The sequence below is a fragment of the Harpia harpyja genome, chromosome Z (genome assembly GCF_026419915.1).
Source record: "Harpia harpyja isolate bHarHar1 chromosome Z, bHarHar1 primary haplotype, whole genome shotgun sequence".
Classification (NCBI taxonomy): Eukaryota; Metazoa; Chordata; class Aves; order Accipitriformes; family Accipitridae; genus Harpia; species Harpia harpyja.
This window is the reverse complement of record NC_068969.1, coordinates 91846237-91864172: the sequence shown is the minus strand read 5'-3', so window position 1 is coordinate 91864172 and position 17936 is coordinate 91846237. Positions and strand designations below refer to the sequence as shown.

The window sequence follows — 17936 nt, the reverse complement described above, 5'->3', positions numbered from 1 at the left end:
TTGAAGCGGGTTTTGTTGCCGTTGGTTGTTTTCCTTTTAAGGCGCCGCCCCTCAGGTTTGCCGTAGTCGGTTTTTGACACAGCCCTGCGCCGGGCCACGCCCCCCTGTGGGCGGTGCCGCGCCCTGTGGGCGTGGCCCGGCGCTGCCCCTCAGGCGCGGGTGGCGGGGCGCGGCGCGGCGGCGGGGGGTCACCACGGGCAGTAAGATGGCGGCCGCCACTAGGGTCGTTCAGGTAACGGCGGGGGGCGGACGGCCCGGGGAGGGGGTGGCTGGGGCCGGGAGCCCGGCTGGGGCGGCGGGCCTCGCCTCGCGTGCTGCCGCCCAGGCCTGAGGCGGCCGGGGCCTGAGGCGCCGCTGGGGGGGCCGGTGTCCTTGGCGCGGAGGGAGGAGGCGCGCGGTAGGGCCCGCCCGGTGTCGCCGGTCATTTGATGCCGGTGGCCTGGTTCTCTAGTACCAAAGGATGCTACAGGGCAGCCCGCACCCATCGGTGGGCTGTTCAAGAGGGGAGGGGGCTAGCCGGCAGCTCCTTTCTAAGCCATCCCTCTTCAAGGTGAAGGCGAGACGTGGGGTCTTCTTCAAAAGACGCGCTTGAAAAATAAGCAGTGTGGCTTCGACTCCCAAGCTTTATAATTTACAGTCTTGTCTTACCGGACCTCGTCAGTCCCATCCAGCCAGCTGAACAAACACGTACCGGCAGAGCACAGCTCGCCGTTCTTGTGCTGAAACTTTATAATTGTGTTTATGCCACTGCGGTAGCCGTTTCTGCGCACACACACGCTGACTGCTGTGAGAAAAGGAGGAGAACGCTTGTTCCTGCTCAGGACGTTAGGGTGGAGGACTGCCTTTAAGGGTGAAGTGTCTCTGCAGGTGAACATAGAATGTTAATAGGTAATAAGTTTATCAGAGCGGTGGTGCAGAAAGCAGTGGTATAGAAGTGGTTGTTTAATACGTTGTATGTTCCATTTTATTATTGCAAAGGTAATGTGTGTCTAGAAATATATTTTACTCTCCCTGTTTCTCCTGCTACCTTGCCTTGTTCTAGGTAGTCAAGCCACATACTCCGTTAATTAAGTTCCCGGACAGAAAAAGTAGTCCCAGACCTAAAAGTAAGTTATTTAATCTCTAGATACAACTTGTGCCGCCTTTCTTTGCATTAACTGTTTATATAAGAACCAGCACACAGTTTTTCTGCTTCAGCTACACGACTCAACTGATTTTGAGCAGGGTTTCTGAAACACAGTTGTTCTAGTTTGAAGGCAATGCTTTGACTCTTCAGACTCTATACAGCTGTGGGAATATACATAATACATGCATGGCTTTGTTTCTTGGTCAAGGCAGATTCACAAAGATTTCAAGTGTTGCTTTTCTACTCATATAAAGTCCCATTTTTCTGAATACTAATATTTGCTTGAAAGGATTGTGCCCAAGTCAGTTTGAAGCAGCTTTAGGCATTCGGTGGTACTTGCAGAAATGTTGCTGCATTTTCCTCGTCTCTTCTTTTTTTTAGTTGGAGCGTGTGATGTCTGTGGTATTTAAAACCCAGATTATAGCTGGGAGAGCCATTCCACTGTACATTTTAAGAAGCGTTTCCTTGTGCTACTAGTTAAGGCTGAGAAAAAATCAATTTCATTGCAATCTTTGACATTAATTTTTATACCCATAGCTATGTTGATATTTAGAGGATTCCCAATATGCTTACATTTAGACACCAAAGTTATATGAGTGGTATGTTGATACTCCTTTTGAGTCAACAAAACATTTGAAACTAAAGTAGGAGACATCTTAAGAAGCTGTTATATTATTCTCACTTGTTTAGAAATCGTACTGTACCACATTATTTGCTGCAGCGTTATCTCGTTTGTGATTCAGCTTTAAGTTTAGTTTATCCATTAACATTACAAAGTATCTACAGAGCACATCAGTGCCACTTCTGACTTACCTGTGAACTCTTCAGGAACTATTTTCTGCAATAACTTTCTGTCAGAATTCTGTATGTTGTGTACCGTTCAGCCAAATGCACCACCTCTCATGCCAGTGCTTTCTCAAAGCCTTGAAAACATGTTACTTACCTCGTTTATCTCTGCATCAGAAGATTTTTGTGACTGTATCTTTTAAGCATGTTAGACTTTTCTACCTTAATGAGGTTCTGTCATGTCATTAGTAAATTGCAATCTACCTCATCTTGCTTGAATGCTGTAGCAGTAACTGTGTTTCACTGTGCCAGACTGTTGCTTCTACGTAGCCAAACAGAGCTCTGCAGATCAAGACTAAGCTTTGAGGGGTGTGGGTGCTTGAAAGGCTAGCCAAATTCTTTTACCATATTACTACTGCAACATGACGGGTCTCGAACAGGGAAGGGAAGAATGTAGTAGAGACTGTATCTGAGCTAAAGCAACAGCAGTATTAAGTCTGGTACTTTGGAGTCTTGACTTCTGATGTTTTTAATTGGCTAATGCATCTACTCCAACTACACTTCAGACTAAAACATACAGTAGAGGAAAATCCTTGGCAATCTCTAGACATTTTTGTGTGTATGAAAAAAACCTGGAGAAACTTTTCACATAGAAGGTGTGTTATTTCTTGAAACAAAAATAGTTTGCTCGCCCTGTTCAGAATATGCTCCTTCCAATGGACTCTCTTCCTCTTCACTCTGCGTGGGACCTTCCATTGTTCCTGAACCACCTGATCAACTTGGGACTTTCAGATACAGTCTTCAGACTGAGAACATCTGAATATGCCTCTCAATGGTGGCGTGGTTTTTTTTTTTTACCAATAAGGTTTGATCACATTGCTGTAGGTGTTTGATGTCCCAATACTGCCATTGACTCAGACTCACTGTGGCCAAAACTGGCTCCTCTCCTTTGTCCTCATTGGTCTTGTTGGAGGCAGGAGGGAGAGAGGCAGGCAATGCTGTGGTATTTTAACTTCTCACATTCTTTGACTCATCCAGTCTTGATGCTGCTTATTTTACAATTATATAGTCCCTCTGTCCCAGACGTTAGATGTTTCATCTGTCTTGCTCGTTTTTCAGGAGCACTGAGAGGGACTTGCTGCGGAAGCATTCTGCTTTATCAGGTGTTTTAACCTTATGTAGAGAGGTCTGAGTGCTCATGAAGTAAACATACTGCTGTGAGACTTGGTCCTGGCTGGTGGGGTAATTGCATACTTCCAGTGTAAAATCAGCCATGGTGGGACAGACCTAAGGTTCAGAATGCTGACTTTGACAACACTGCCCTTTTGTCATCTCTTCTCCTGTCCTCAAACTCAAGGCGACTTCTCTAATGGGAATTCCTTAAGCCTACCTTCTGGGCCTCACGCATAAAGTACTTGATGCACTCCTTGGTCTCTGCATTTCATAAACATTGATTGCTGATGCCCGATATTTGGTGGTCATTTTGCACATCATTAACAAAATTTGATATGGTGCCATTTTGTAATATTAAAAATGGGTACAATACTGCATTGCATGTTGTGATATGTCATAGCTGTGAGCTTTATTGTTCTGTAAGCCTCTACCTCTTTTTCACTTGTCTGTCTTTACAGTCGCAGTACACAAAAAGCATCATCTCAGTGGATCTTAGTGATTTATCTTTGTTTATCTTTCTACATAATTGCCTACACACACACATTTATGGTACTTTATGCTTCTTCTGTAAGTACAGCTTCCCAGTGAAAAAGCCTTTGTTAGGTTATATGCTGATTTATCTTCTGTTTCCACATCAGTATTTCTGCCACTTAAACATGCTTTCTCTCATTGTCAGAATTTTTTCACTTTGCTCTTGATATATTTAAAAACAATAAAAGCAGGTTGTGAGAAGCAGAGTGTCTCAATTCTTTTAGGTATTTGTTATAATGAAGAAAATTGTCAATAACTGGTAACTTTTATTGCCTGCTCATTAATTAATTTTACAGTCTTGTTATATTTCTGTAAATGGTCTTGCAATGTGGGTTTCGGTACAGGAATCTCTACAAGCAAGTGTGCCGTCTCTCCATGCTTCAAAAGCACAGGACTCTGTAGGAGGCAGATCACCGGCCTTTCAAAGTATTTCACCTGTTAGTAGAGTACAAGGTACACCAGACACTTCTGAATTAGCAAGAACCTTACCTCAGAAATACAGAAGGAAACTTATGTCAGACGAAGAGATTGAATATATTCAAGTAAGTTTCATTGATTGGTGTGTATTGTCTGTATTTACCTAGCATTTAGCTTGTATTTCTACACCTTCTTCAAAGTTTCAGACATGGTATTACATTGCAGTTCTTGCTAAGTGTGTGCTCTGAGCTTTCACTGCTTTGATGCACTACACCCAAGCTACAAATTCTTAATACAGAGGGTGCCCAACCCTCACTAATTAGTAGCTTGTGGTATTGCTAAGTAGAGAGATACGGACTTAAAACAGACATGCAGATAGCTTGCGATAGTCATAGCCTATGTTAATCACCGTCACTACCTGTTTTGTAACAGCTGTTTAATGTGTAATTTGAATGCGCTGGACAGGAGCACGGGAGTCTGCTCTTAGATGAGCAAAGGCTATTACCAGGTGATTGAAGTCCAAAATACTTCTCAAACTAGTTTTTATAAGTTATTTATTAGTAAGCTAACTCTTGTATTTCTAGTAGTGGAAACATTTTATTAAACTTCATACAATTTTTTTCTGCAGTATTTGCAAATATGGTATTGTACATGAAAGGCAAGAAGAACCTGCTTTTGTTCTCAACAGTGTTCAGTCATAAACACTGATGCTTTAAAAGGGAGAATGCACAAAATATGAAGAACTCGTGAGATAGTTGTGACCTGAAATGAAAAGACGCTTGCATGGTTTTGTTAAATGATAAGGACACCTAACAGTGTAACCATGTTAGTAGAGGAAAGCAGTTTTCCTGTGTGTGTGTGGGTAGGGTACTATAATTAGAAATAAAATGAGTTATTACCCATAGTAATACCCTTCTTGACCTCTAGCATAAATTTTCTCACGGTGAGGTAAGTTGTAAAATAATTTTCTTGGGAAAATAATGAATTGTGAATACTTTCTGATTTCTCATAAAGATTGTCATAGCTCACCTTGGCTTTGTTTTTACTTTGCACTTTGGAATTTGGGCAGTGAAAATAATTCTAAAACCTGTGTTCGCTACTGCTGCGTTTGTCAGACCTTTCTGAAGTGAGTAAGAGTCAGGTTTCTTCAGAGTGGGAGAGTGGAAGTGTCGTGGTTTAACCCCAGCCAGCAACTAAACACCACGCAGCCGCTCACTCACTCCCCCCCACCCAGTGGGATGGGGGAGAAAATCGGGAGAAGAAGCAAAACCCGTGGGTTGAGATAAGAACGGTTTAATAGAACAGAAAAGAAGAAACTAATAATGATAATGATAACACTAATAAAATGACAACAGCAATAATGAAAGGATTGGAATGTACAAATGATACGCAGTGCAATTGCTCACCACCCGCCGACCGACACCCAGCCAGTCCCCCGAGCGGCGAATCCCTGCCCCCCCACTTCCCCGTTTCTGTACTGGATGGGACGTCACATGGTATGGAATACACCGTTGGCCAGTTTGGGTCAGGTGCCCTGGCTGTGTCCTGTGCCAACTTCTTGTGCCCCTCCAGCTTTCTCACTGGCTGGGCATGAGAAGCTGAAAAATCCTTGACATTAGTCTAAACACTACTGAGCAACAACTGAAAACATCAGTGTTATCAACATTCTTCGCTCTGAACTCAAAACATAGCACTGTACCAGCTACTAGGAAGACAGTTAACTCTATCCCAGCTGAAACCAGGACAGTATCCACCCCTTATTCTATACCATTGACGTCATGCACAGTTCCCATACCTTTAGTTACATCCTGATCAATCATCACTTTTCCATCCCTTTAAGACATATGAGCAATGATATATATATATATGTATACACACACAGAGATATCATTCCTTTAGTTCATGGGTCATGTTCATAAAATGTTCATTGAGTTCATTTAGTTTCCGACTCTGGGCTCCATCTGTCATACCAGTCTTTCTGGGCAGGAGGGATGGTGCAAAGTCCTCTCAGTCGGTAGAGCAGAATTGGGCTTCAGTGCAGTGTGACAAGCAGGTGACATTTGGCGCAGCAGGAGGATGGTGTGCACCGTTGGATTGTTGCATGCTGGAGTCAGTTCTGGTTCCATCACTACTGCGCTTTGCTCAGTTTTATCACAGTTCTTTTCTTGCTTGATCTAAGTGATTCTTACTGTAGTACTATGGATATAGCACATAATTATAGTAAGGATAATATACAGTAGCAGGGTTATATAGCAACTAATATACAGTTTAATTCTGGCTGTTCTCACCTAAAATTAAATCCCCTTGAGGCACACATCGGACTTCCCCATCTTTTCGCATCACCCACCAAGTGCACCCAGGCCCTTGAGCAAAAGCAATCCCACGAATGGGTTTACCTTTGCCTGAGGCAGGAGTAACCCAGACTGTCTTCCCTAACATATTTTTTATGTGCACTACAGGGACTTTATCCCCTTCTACAGTATGTAAAAATTCCGACTGGGCAGGGCCACCCCGATTGGCAGATCCTCTGGTGTTGACTAACCAGGTGGCTTTTGCTAAATGTGTATCCCAATGTTTGAAAGTTCCACCCCCCATTGCTCTCAATGTAGTCTTTAACAGTCCATTGTATCGCTCAATTTTCCCAGAGGCTGGTGCATGATAGGGGATATGATACACCCACTCAATGCCATGCTCTTTGGCCCAGGTGTCTATGAGGTTGTTTCAGAAATGAGTCCCGTTGTCTGACTCAATTCGTTCTGGGGTGCCATGTCGCCACAAGACTTGCTTTTCTAGGCCCAGGATAGTGTTCCGGGCGGTGGCATGGGGCACAGAATATGTTTCCAGCCATCCAGTGGTTGCTTCCACCATCGTGAGCACATAGCGCTTGCCTTGGCGAGTTTGTGGGAGTGTGATATAGTCAATCTGCCAGGCTTCTCCATATTTATATTTCAGCCATCGCCCTCCATACCACAGGGGCTTTAACCGCTTGGCTTGCTTAATTGCAGCACATGTTTCACATTCATGGATAACCTGTGCAATAGTGTCCATGGTCAAGTCCACCCCTCGGTCACGAGCCCATCTATATGTTGCATCTCTTCCCTGATGGCCTGAAGCATCATGGGCCCACCGAGCCATAAATAGCTCACCCTTATGTTGCCAGTCCAGGTCCACCTGAGCCACTTCAATCTTGGCAGCCTGATCCACCTGTTGGTTGTTTTGATGTTCTTCAGTGGCCCGACTCTTGGGTATGTGAGCATCTACGTGACGTACTTTTACAACCAGATTCTCTAGCCGGGATGCAATATCTTGCCACAGTGCGGCAGCCCAGATGGGTTTACCTCTGCGCTGCCAGTTGCTCTGCTTCCATTGCTGTAGCCAGCCCCACAGGGCATTTGCCACCATCCATGAGTCAGTATAGAGATAGAGTACTGGCCACTTTTCTCTTTCAGCAATATCTAATGCTAGCTGGATGGCTTTCACCTCTGCAAACTGACTCGATTCACCTTCTCCTTCAGCAGTTTCTGCAACTTGTCGTGTAGGACTCCATACGGCAGCTTTCCACCTCCGATGCTTTCCCACGATGCGATAGGATCCGTCAGTGAACAGGGCATATTGCCTCTCATTTTCTGGCAGTTTATTATACAGCGGGGCCTCTTCAGCACGTGCCACCTCCTCCTCTGGCGACATTCCAAAATCTTTGCCTTCTGGCCAGTCCGTGATCACTTCCAAAATTCCTGGGCGACTGGGGTTTCCTATGCGAGCCCGTTGTGTGATCAGTGCAATCCACTTACTCCACGTGGCATCAGTCGCGTGATGTGTAGAGGAGACCCTCCCTTTGAACATCCAGCCCAGCACTGGCAGTCGGGGTGCTAAGAGGAGCTGTGTTTCAGTACCAACAACTTCTGAGGCAGCTTGAACTCCTTCATATGCTGCCAATATCTCCTTTTCAGTTGGAGTATAGCGAGCCTCGGATCCTCTGTATCCCCGACTCCAAAACCCCAGGGGTCGGCCTCGGGTCTCCCCAGGTGCTTTCTGCCAGAGGCTCCAGGTAGGGCCATTCTCCCCAGCTGCAGTATAGAGCACATTTTTAACATCTTGTCCTGTCCGGACTGGTCCAAGGGCTACTGCGTGAACAATCTCCCGTTTAATTTGTTCAAAGGCTTGTTGTTGCTCAGGGCCCCATTGAAAATCATTCTTCTTTCGGGTCACTTGATAGAGAGGGCTTACAATCAGACTGTAATTTGGAATATGCATTCTCCAAAACCCCACGACACCTAAGAAGGCCTGTGTTTCCTTTTTATTAGTTGGTGGAGACATAGCTGCTATTTTGTTAATCACATCCATTGGGATCTGACGACGCCCATCTTGCCATTTTATTCCTAAAAACTGGATCTCCCGTGCAGGTCCCTTGACCTTACCTTCTTCTATGGCAAAACCGGCTTTCAGAAGGATTTGGATTATTTTCTTCCCTTTCTCAAAGACTTCTTCTGCCGTGTTGCCCCATACGATGATGTCATCAATGTATTGCAGGTGTTCCGGAGCTTCACCTTTTTCCAGTGCAGTCTGGATTAGTCCATGGCAAATGGTGGGGCTGTGTTTCCACCCCTGGGGCAGTCGATTCCAAGTGTACTGGACACCCCTCCAAGTAAAGGCAAATTGTGGACGACACTCTGCTGCCAGAGGGATTGAGAAAAACGCATTAGCAATGTCAATTGTAGCATACCACTTGGCTGCCTTTGACTCTAGTTCGTATTGAAGTTCTAGCATATCTGGAACGGCAGCACTCAGCGGTGGCGTAACTTCATTCAGGCCGCGATAGTCAACTGTTAGTCTCCACTCCCCATTAGACTTTCGCACGGGCCATATGGGACTATTAAAAGGTGAGCGAGTTTTGCTGATCACTCCTTGGCTCTCCAGTTGGCGAATCAACTTGTGGATGGGAATCAGAGAGTCTCGGTTGGTGCGATATTGCCGCCGGTGCACCGTCGTGGTAGCAATTGGTACTTGTTGTTCTTCAACCCTCAGCAACCCCACAATCGAAGGGTCTTGAGAGAGACCAGGCAGGGTAGACAGCTGTTCCGTGCCCTCCGTCTCCAAGGCAGCTATACCAAAAGCCCATCGATACCCCTTTGGGTCCTTAAAATACCCTCTCCTGAGATAGTCTATGCCAAGGATGCACGGAGCCTCTGGACCAGTCACAATGGGGTGTTTCTGCCATTCATTCCCAGTTAGGCTTACTTCAGCTTCCAATACAGTTAACTCTTGGGATCCCCCTGTCACACCAGAAATAGAAATGGATTCTGCCCCTTCATAACTTGATGGCATTAAAGTACACTGTGCGCCGGTGTCTACTAGAGCCTTATACTCCTGTGGGTCTAACGTGCCAGGCCATCGAATCCACACAGTCCAATAGACCCGGTTATCCCTTTCCTCCACCTGGCTGGAGGCAGGGCCCCTCTAATTCTGGTCAGAGTATCCAGTATTCACTTCTCGTAAAATTGGCTCAGAAGTCCCTTCAAGAGGATCAGAAATAAGATCAGCCCTTCTACTCTGTTTGGAAACCGGAGCGGCATTTTTCCTGGTAGAATCCCCTTTTGTGGTGTTTTTTCCTCGCAGCTCACGTACCCGTGCATTTAGGACCGAGGTAGGTTTTCCATCCCATTTCCTCATGTCCTCTCCATGATCACATAAGTAAAACCACAGGGCACCTCGCGGTGTGTACCTTCTATATTCTTTCTCTTGGGCAGAGGAGCGCTCACTCCTAATAGCTGAGACATTGGTCCTTACAGGTGGGCAACAGGACATCTCCTCTTTGAATTGCTGGAAATCCTCGGACAGCTTCTCCACAGCTGAAATGCAGGCTTGTAGGGAGGAGGAGAGATTCTCTTCGTATTGACGGAGTTGGCGAGCCACTTCATCCACTGTCGGTGCCTCTTCGTCTTTCCAGGTCATTATTGCCAGTGAGTTGGCATAGGACGATGGTGCGCTCCGTACAAACTTCCGCCACATGGGTCGTGTGCATTGGACTTCGTCTGGATCTTTGGGTAATTGTGGGTTGTCCGGATCATGATGAATTGTCTCTAGCACAGCTAATTCCCTCAGATATTGGATACCTTTTTCCATGGTTGTCCACTTGCTTGATTGACATATAACATCTTCCTTAAAGGGGTACCTTTCCTTCACACTTGACAGGAGTCGCCTCCAGAGGCTGATGGCTTGTGTCCCTTTTCCAATTGCCTTGTCAATGCCACCTTCCCTGGCAAGCGATCCCAGCTGCTTGGCTTCCCTACCTTCTAATTCCAAGCTATTAGCCCCATTGTCCCAGCATCGGAGGAGCCAGGTGATAATATGCTCACCTATACGGCGGCCAAAATCTTTTCGCATATCCCGCAGCTCACTCAAGGATAGGGACCGGGTTATTACCTCTGGTTCTGCCTCTTCCTCCTGTTCCCGTGATGACCCTGGTTCGCCTTCATCCTTCGCTAAGCGAACTGATTTTTTTGTATATTTCTTTTTCTGTACGGGGGCAACTGATACTGGTGCAGGTTGGTCCACTGGTTCAGTTGCAGTACCGCTCGCCGGGTCTTGGATAACCGCAGTGTCTGTTGCCAAGGTTTGGGTAGCTGCTGTGCTCGTTGCTGGGGCTGGAGGGACCTCAGTGCCCGTTGCCGAGGTTTGGGTAGCTGCCGTGCTCATTGCCGAGGCTGGAGGGGCTGCAGTGCCTGTCACTGAGGTTTGGATAGCCACAGTGCTCATCGTTTTGTTGTTAGGTCCAGAGACCTTCTCTTCCCCTTGAGGGTACTGAGTGGTGTCGAACAGGGCTCGATAGGCATGGGCCAGGCCCCAGCACGTTGCAGTAATTTGTATCTCTCTGGAGCTGCCGGGGTGACAGCATACCTTTTCCAAATATTTTACTAGTTCTTCTGGATTCTGCACTTGTTCAGGGGTGAATTTCCAAAACACTGGAGGTGCCCACTTTTCTAGGTACTTGCCCATACTACCCCACACACCCTGCCACTCATAATTATCCAGCCTTGGGGCAGATCTCTGGGTGATTTTCTTAAATAGTTGTTTAACCTTAAATGAGAGCTGAACCACATTCAGAAGCATGCTAATTCCTAGCAGTAGGGCTAGGACCGTGCTGGTCCCAACATCCCAAGAGTATTCAAATTTTTCAAAATTCTCAAACACCATTGTAACTGGACTGAGGGAGAAAGGAGAGGGGAAGAAAGGTATCCCACCCATAGACTGGTTTTCCAAGGAGGAAAGGTAAATGGTATAATTATTAATAGTTTCCCACAGATGGCTTCCACAGTATAAAGGTGACAATGCTGGGTGCAAGTACCGGATTAATCCCACAGCCGACGACTTTATCATACCATAAACCAGTGTTATACAATACATCAAAGCGAAAACCTTAATCCACCTCCCACGGATGATAAGCAGCAGAAGAGGGACTACATACAGCAAGCGAGGTGATACATAACAGAACTTTAAAAACCAGAGCAACAACTCTAAGAACACATAAATCAACATAATGACCAGCAACTATTAGACCGATATAATGAATGCTTATAACAAATTTGTTTTAACAAGCTCTGGTCAGGTTTGTCGTTATCTCAACCCTTCGTGCCCCACGTTGGGCGCCAAAAAGGACTGTCGTGGTTTAACCCCAGCCAGCAACTAAACACCACGCAGCCGCTCACTCACTCCCCCCCACCCAGTGGGATGGGGGAGAAAATCGGGAGAAAAAGCAAAACCCGTGGGTTGAGATAAGAACGGTTTAATAGAACAGAAAAGAAGAAACTAATAATGATAATGATAACACTAATAAAATGACAACAGCAATAATGAAAGGATTGGAATGTACAAATGATACGCAGTGCAATTGCTCACCACCCGCCGACCGACACCCAGCCAGTCCCCCGAGCGGCGAATCCCTGCCCCCCCACTTCCCCGTTTCTGTACTGGATGGGACGTCACATGGTATGGAATACACCGTTGGCCAGTTTGGGTCAGGTGCCCTGGCTGTGTCCTGTGCCAACTTCTTGTGCCCCTCCAGCTTTCTCACTGGCTGGGCATGAGAAGCTGAAAAATCCTTGACATTAGTCTAAACACTACTGAGCAACAACTGAAAACATCAGTGTTATCAACATTCTTCGCTCTGAACTCAAAACATAGCACTGTACCAGCTACTAGGAAGACAGTTAACTCTATCCCAGCTGAAACCAGGACAGGAAGCATCTGTAATTGTAGGTCGCAGGTGTTGATCTTTTCGTATTCTGCCCTGAAAAAAGTAGGAGCTGTTGCTGGTAGATGTTGATACCTGACACTGTGCATGTTCTTGTATGGATTAAAAATCAATGTATAAATCAGAAAATAGAAGTCTCTTAGTCTGTAAAAGTGCAAAAGAAGCTTTGATCTCCATTTCCCTTCCTTTAGTGGAATGTATTTAACTGTCTGCTTGTCTTTTACAGCGTGGAGGTCCAGAATAAGCACGGAAGAGAGTTTGTTGGCCACTGTTGAAGTATTGTGTTCACAATAAAGGCATTTCCTTAATATTAAAAACAATTGCATAGTAATAGCTTTAATAAAAACCCATATGAAGAGTGAGGTTGACACAACACGCTACATACGAGTTTGTGATTGAGAAGGATTTTCTGTTGATGGCTGACTAGCAGTTGAATAGATTTGATGTCCACCCACCCCATTAAAATATTTTTCTAATGAGCCATTTGCAAACTTGACAATCTAACGGAGTCATTTTATTTTTCTACTTTAAAAGATTCGGGTGTCCCACGAGGAGCAATTTTGCGGGCGGGAAAGGGACACTGAAGCATTCTCTGAGACATGATGGAGGCTTTGTGGTTGCGACGCAGCCTCGGCCGGGCAGTTGCGTAGCAGCCTTTCTTCCCCGAATAGCCCATCTGAGGTCGGGAGCAAAAGAAAAACAGGTTCTTCTGGGATAACTTCGGTTGTCAGCTGTTTCAGCAGACAGCCCGTTGCCTCCGGTTGCAGGTAGGCGGCCACGGTACCCCTGATCTGAGCGCCGAGTTTGTAAGGGGCAGGGTAGCGCGTAGGCCTTCGCTACGCCCTCGGGCGTGTCAGAGGGAAGCGAGCCCCTGCGGCCAGAGGGCCCGCGCCGCGGGCAAGTACCGCCGCCGTTGGGGCCGCGCCGGGCAGCCCTCTCGGGCGCGGCGGAGACACCGCCCCGCCGCCCCCGCCCCGCCTCCCGCCGCCCCCGCCCCGCCTCCCGCCGCGGGCTGCGACGACGCCCGCCCTTTCCCCGCCCCCGCCCCCTTCGCACCGCCTACGCGTCCTTGGCAGTGGGGGGCGGGGCCTCAGGCGGCTGCGCGCGCAGGGGGCGGGGCGAGGGGCGCGGTGACGCCGGCGGTTGCCAGGGGCGGGGCTGGCTCGCGCGCCGGAAGCGGCGCGGGGCCCGGCGCGGGCCGTTTTTAAAGCCCCGTCGCCGGCCTCGCTGCTGCTGCCGCTGGTGCCGCTGCTGGTGCCGCTGCTGCTGTCGCTGCCGCGCCAGCCGCCGCTGCCGCGCCAGCCGCCGCTGCCGCGCCAGCCGCCGCTGCCGCCCACACCCTCCCCCCTGCCAGCCATGGACGCGCGGGCGCGTGCCAAGCGCTACGAGAAGCTCGACTTCTTAGGAGAGGGGCAGGTGAGCGGCCGTTGGGGCGCGGGGGGGGGGGGGCGTGGAGGGAAGGCGGGGCGTGTGTGGGAGCCCCCTCGGCTTCCCCCCTGGCCCGCCGGGTGCGGGGGTCCCCTCTGAGAAGTACATCACTTAGAAAGTGGCAGAGGTCCTTTTTTGCATCAATTGCCCCAAGATCTCATTTAGTGGAAAAAATGAAAAAAATTATCCTCCCACATTTCTCTCAGCCTTTCTCTTCTGAGTTTCCCTTGGTCTCACTAGGTCGCAGCAACAATCAGGTTTATTGTTTCACAGGGACATTTCTTAGGCATGTGTTCTCCTTCTTACCATGTCACATTTGCATTGAGGAGTAACACAGATACCCTAGGACCACTGCTAACACTCCAACTACACTTTTTCCCCAGAGCTCCAACCTTTTAGATACTCTGATTTCACAACTCAAGTATTCAGGAGCATGCAATACAGGCTTTGCAAGGCTTCTCCAAAAAAAAAAAAACAAACAAAAAAAAACCCACCTAAGCTTTATACACATTTAGAACTAAAAGAAACAATAGGTGTTCATACATGATTTTATGTCTTGATTTTCTCACCATTTCTCCATGTTTTGCAGGGTTTAAATAAGAGCCCTTTCAAACCCTATCCAAGAACCCCATATCTTCCTGCATATGACTTCTCTTTTCAATCATGAAGTCTCTGGGTTTGGGTCTATTCTTCCTAAGACTTCAGTTTCTCTCTCCTTCTCCTGTCCCTGTAGACTCCAACTTTGCTCTAGTCAATAGTCATTTGTTTTCACCATTCCCTTGAACAATCCTAACCAGTTTCACCAGGTGTTTTTTCTTCTACAATTGTTTTACCTACCTGTCCCCTGTCTTTATAGCAGGGCAGCAGCCATCTATGTGTGCTCCACTTGAATATATGACCATCCACTTTTAACAGCCCTCACAATGACCCTGGCAGGGTCTAGTAATGCATATTTTCACAACTAGTGGAGACATTATATGTTTTCACACATAATAGAGTTCACATGCTGACACCAAGACACCTCTTGGCCAAACCAAATACCACTGCACAAGGCTGACAAGCCAGGGGTGGATTTCCAGTATGTCAAGATCACAGGCAGATCCACTTGCACGTAAGCTCATCTCCTAGGTATGCTTCTGTAGGTACAGGTGAGGCAGGACAGCCGGTGTAGCGGGATACGTGTCCTCCTGGCGGGCTCCTTTGAGCCAGGTGTCCTGCCAGGGTGCACAGCCTGGGCAGGGGTGCCCTTCCACCACTCCAGCCCAGGACACCCAGCACCACCACCAGCCAAGAGGTTGCCACCAGGCACGGCTGCTTGACATCCGTGTTGAGGAGGCGTTCGGTGATGGCCAGCTGAGTAAATTGGCAGGCCAGCGTCTGGGACAACACAAGGCTTGTGCATGCTGTCACCACCCAGGAGTCACAGGCGAGCCACTGCAGGGCGGCAGCCTGCCCCAGCATGCCGCATAGTCCCACCCTTAAAAAGTGCTGAGGATCCATGCCTGCATCCCCCGGTCTTCACAATGCTGTCATTTAATTCACACGTCTATTTTTTGTGCTTCTCCCAGTTTTGGTCCCAGAAAGCTCTCCCCTGTGTCTCTCTAGCCTTCTTCTCTTCCCCCCTCTGCACGAGTCTGACCCAGCAGGTTGATTCTCACCCTCTGCCCGCTCCCACAGCACTCGGTCTCCCTGCTCGGTTCCCGGGCCACCCACCCACCCACCCCTGCCGCTGGTTTGCTGTCCTCTCCCTTGTGCTGTTTGCCAACATCTCCATCTCCCGGACGCAGCGCACACGGCATGTAACTAAACATCTTTTTTTTTCCTGTCTCCAAACGTTATCGACATCTTCTGGTTGATCCATGGGCTTCAGGGAACTTCAGGCTGTGAACTGAGGGCTTTTGGACAGGAGGCAGGACCGGTGGATTAAGCTTTGAAGGGGTCTTCACAAGGCAGCTGAAATAGCAGAGCCGGCATTTCTTTTAATAGGTTTATGCTTGCCATGCAGAGCTCCCCACCTGCACTGGGAACAATTTGCAAATCTCCAAATAAAAAAAAAAAATCTTTGACTTCTGACCAGTGAAATTCTGTGTCCTGGTTTCAGCTGGGACAGAGTTAATTGTCTTCCTAGTAGCTGGTACAGTGCTATGTTTTGAGTTCAGTATGCGAAGAATGTTGATAACACTGATGTTTTCAGTTGTTGCTAAGTAGTGTTCAGTCTGAAGGATTTTTCAGCTTCTCAAGCCCAGCCAGCTAGAAAGCTGGAGGGGCACAAGAAGTTGGCACAGGTCACAGCTACGGCAGCTGACCCAAACTGGCCAACAGGGTATTCCATACCATGTGACATCCCATCTAGTATATAAATTGGGGGGAGTGGGGGCGGGGGGAATCGGCACTCAGGGACTAACTGGGTGTCGATTGGCGGGTGGTGAGCAACTGCACTGCGCATCATTTGTACATTCCAATCCTTTTATTATTGCTGTTGTCATTTTATTAGTGTTATCATTATCATTATTAGTTTCTTCTTTTCTGTTCTATTAAACCGTTCTTATCTCAACCCACGAGTTTTATTTCTTTTCCTGATTTTCTCCCCCATCCCACTGCGGGGGGGGGGGGGGGGTGACTGAGTGGCTGCATGGTGCTTAGTTGCTGGCTGGGGTTAAACCACGACATTCTGAAATTTTCATTTGCCAGCAGCCATACTTCTCTGTGCTCCGACACCTCCACCTCTTCCCACTTAAAAGTTTACCCAAGCTCATTACTTCCAAGAAATCCCAACCTGCAGCTGGCCATTGCTGAGACTCATTCAACACATGATGCTAGCAGAAGGGGACTTGAAATAGGCAAGGCCGGTATTTACAGTCCCCCTTCTTCTCACTTGTCCAGTCTCTCCTCTCTGAGACACTTGATCCATATCCCTTTCCCTGTGCCACCCCTCCCCAACTCCACCTCCCTTCAGATCAGTTGATTTCTGATTTCTTTGTCCTGCCTCAGTGCTGAACTAAGGACCAAAATCATGTGTTGGGATGTCCCTAAACCAGGGAGTTTGATACATGGCTAGAAGAAAGCTGCTATCTCACGATATGGGCATTTCCAACCTTCTGCCTCAATGTTGCCACTAGTTTCAGCTGGACATTTTAGTCCCCCATGCTCTTCTGTAGTATCTCCATGAACGGTTACACAGTTTGCATGTCATCCAGGATGTTGTTCCACTTTACCTGTGAGTGAAGCAATCTCTGTGCAGAGACCTTACTGGTACACTGGAGGTGGGGTGAAACCAGCTGGGTGTCAGGCACTTCACTGATAAATACTAAAACTCACCACTGTGGAAGATTTCCCAGCTTCGTGACCATTACCAGAAAATCCTGAGCAACCTAGCGCATGCATGAAGAACCAGCCATATAATAGCTTCACAAGCAAGATCAGGGTTGGGTAGAAGCATGGTCATGTTGATGCCGTCTCCAAGAAGTGGGGGCACGAACAGAGGGAGGCTGACTGTAAACACTGCCACAGGCAGGAGCACCAAGTATTGGTTATTCAAAGCAATGAAAGCTCTCAGGCAACTCACAAGGCACGATCCAAGGTTTCTGGCTCATTCACCAAATCACCAGGCTGCTGGTCTTAAACAAAGAATCTGATCCCAACAATCTGTGTAATTAGAAAATCATCTAGGAAATGAGGACCACACTATGCTTTTGTAGCGCAAGGAAAAAAGAAAAGATACTCGGTGAATGACGGGCAGCAATGGTCCTGAGGAAAAGCAAAAGACTGAATGTAGTTTTGGTGGAAGTACCTGGATGCTTGGAGCCGTCAGCAGGGAAATCCTCTCCTGCTGCTTGATCCTGAGAGTGGTCAGGACAAAAAGGCTTTGCACATAGTAATACAAAACAATACAAAATCGACAGGCTTGCATTAAAAAAAAAAAAAATTACAATTCCACAATTCGCCTCCCCTTCTAATGGAAAGAGGTTGCAATGCTTTACACGTCGAGCAGCTTCTTCAGACGGAAAGGGGTGATGTAACACACTGCAGCCAACTCCTGCTACCGGTTCCACCGGACTGGAACTGCCAGCACAGTGTCCTCCAAAAATGAGTTACTGGTCTATACCATTTTATTAGTGAGGACGGCTGCAGCATACATCTGGTATCAGCCGGCGCGATACAGCCCGGTTTCCAGGGCACCAGGAACACCGAAACCCGCAGAGCCCTGGCAGAGCCTTACCCTAC

The 17936-nt window shown here is 47.6% G+C and overlaps 1 protein-coding gene across 1 annotated transcript; it reads left to right on the top strand.

Annotated features, from left to right (window-relative positions):
- The first annotated feature begins 123 nt into the window (after positions 1 to 123).
- Positions 124 to 12604, top strand: LOC128137631 (alpha-ketoglutarate dehydrogenase component 4-like). Its single transcript, XM_052778740.1, has 4 exons — positions 124 to 232; positions 1043 to 1106; positions 3956 to 4158; positions 12511 to 12604. Exons 1-4 carry the CDS (start codon positions 206 to 208, stop codon positions 12526 to 12528), a joined length of 312 nt encoding a protein of 103 aa, XP_052634700.1. The 5' UTR covers positions 124 to 205; the 3' UTR covers positions 12529 to 12604.
- The last annotated feature ends 5332 nt before the right edge of the window (positions 12605 to 17936 follow it).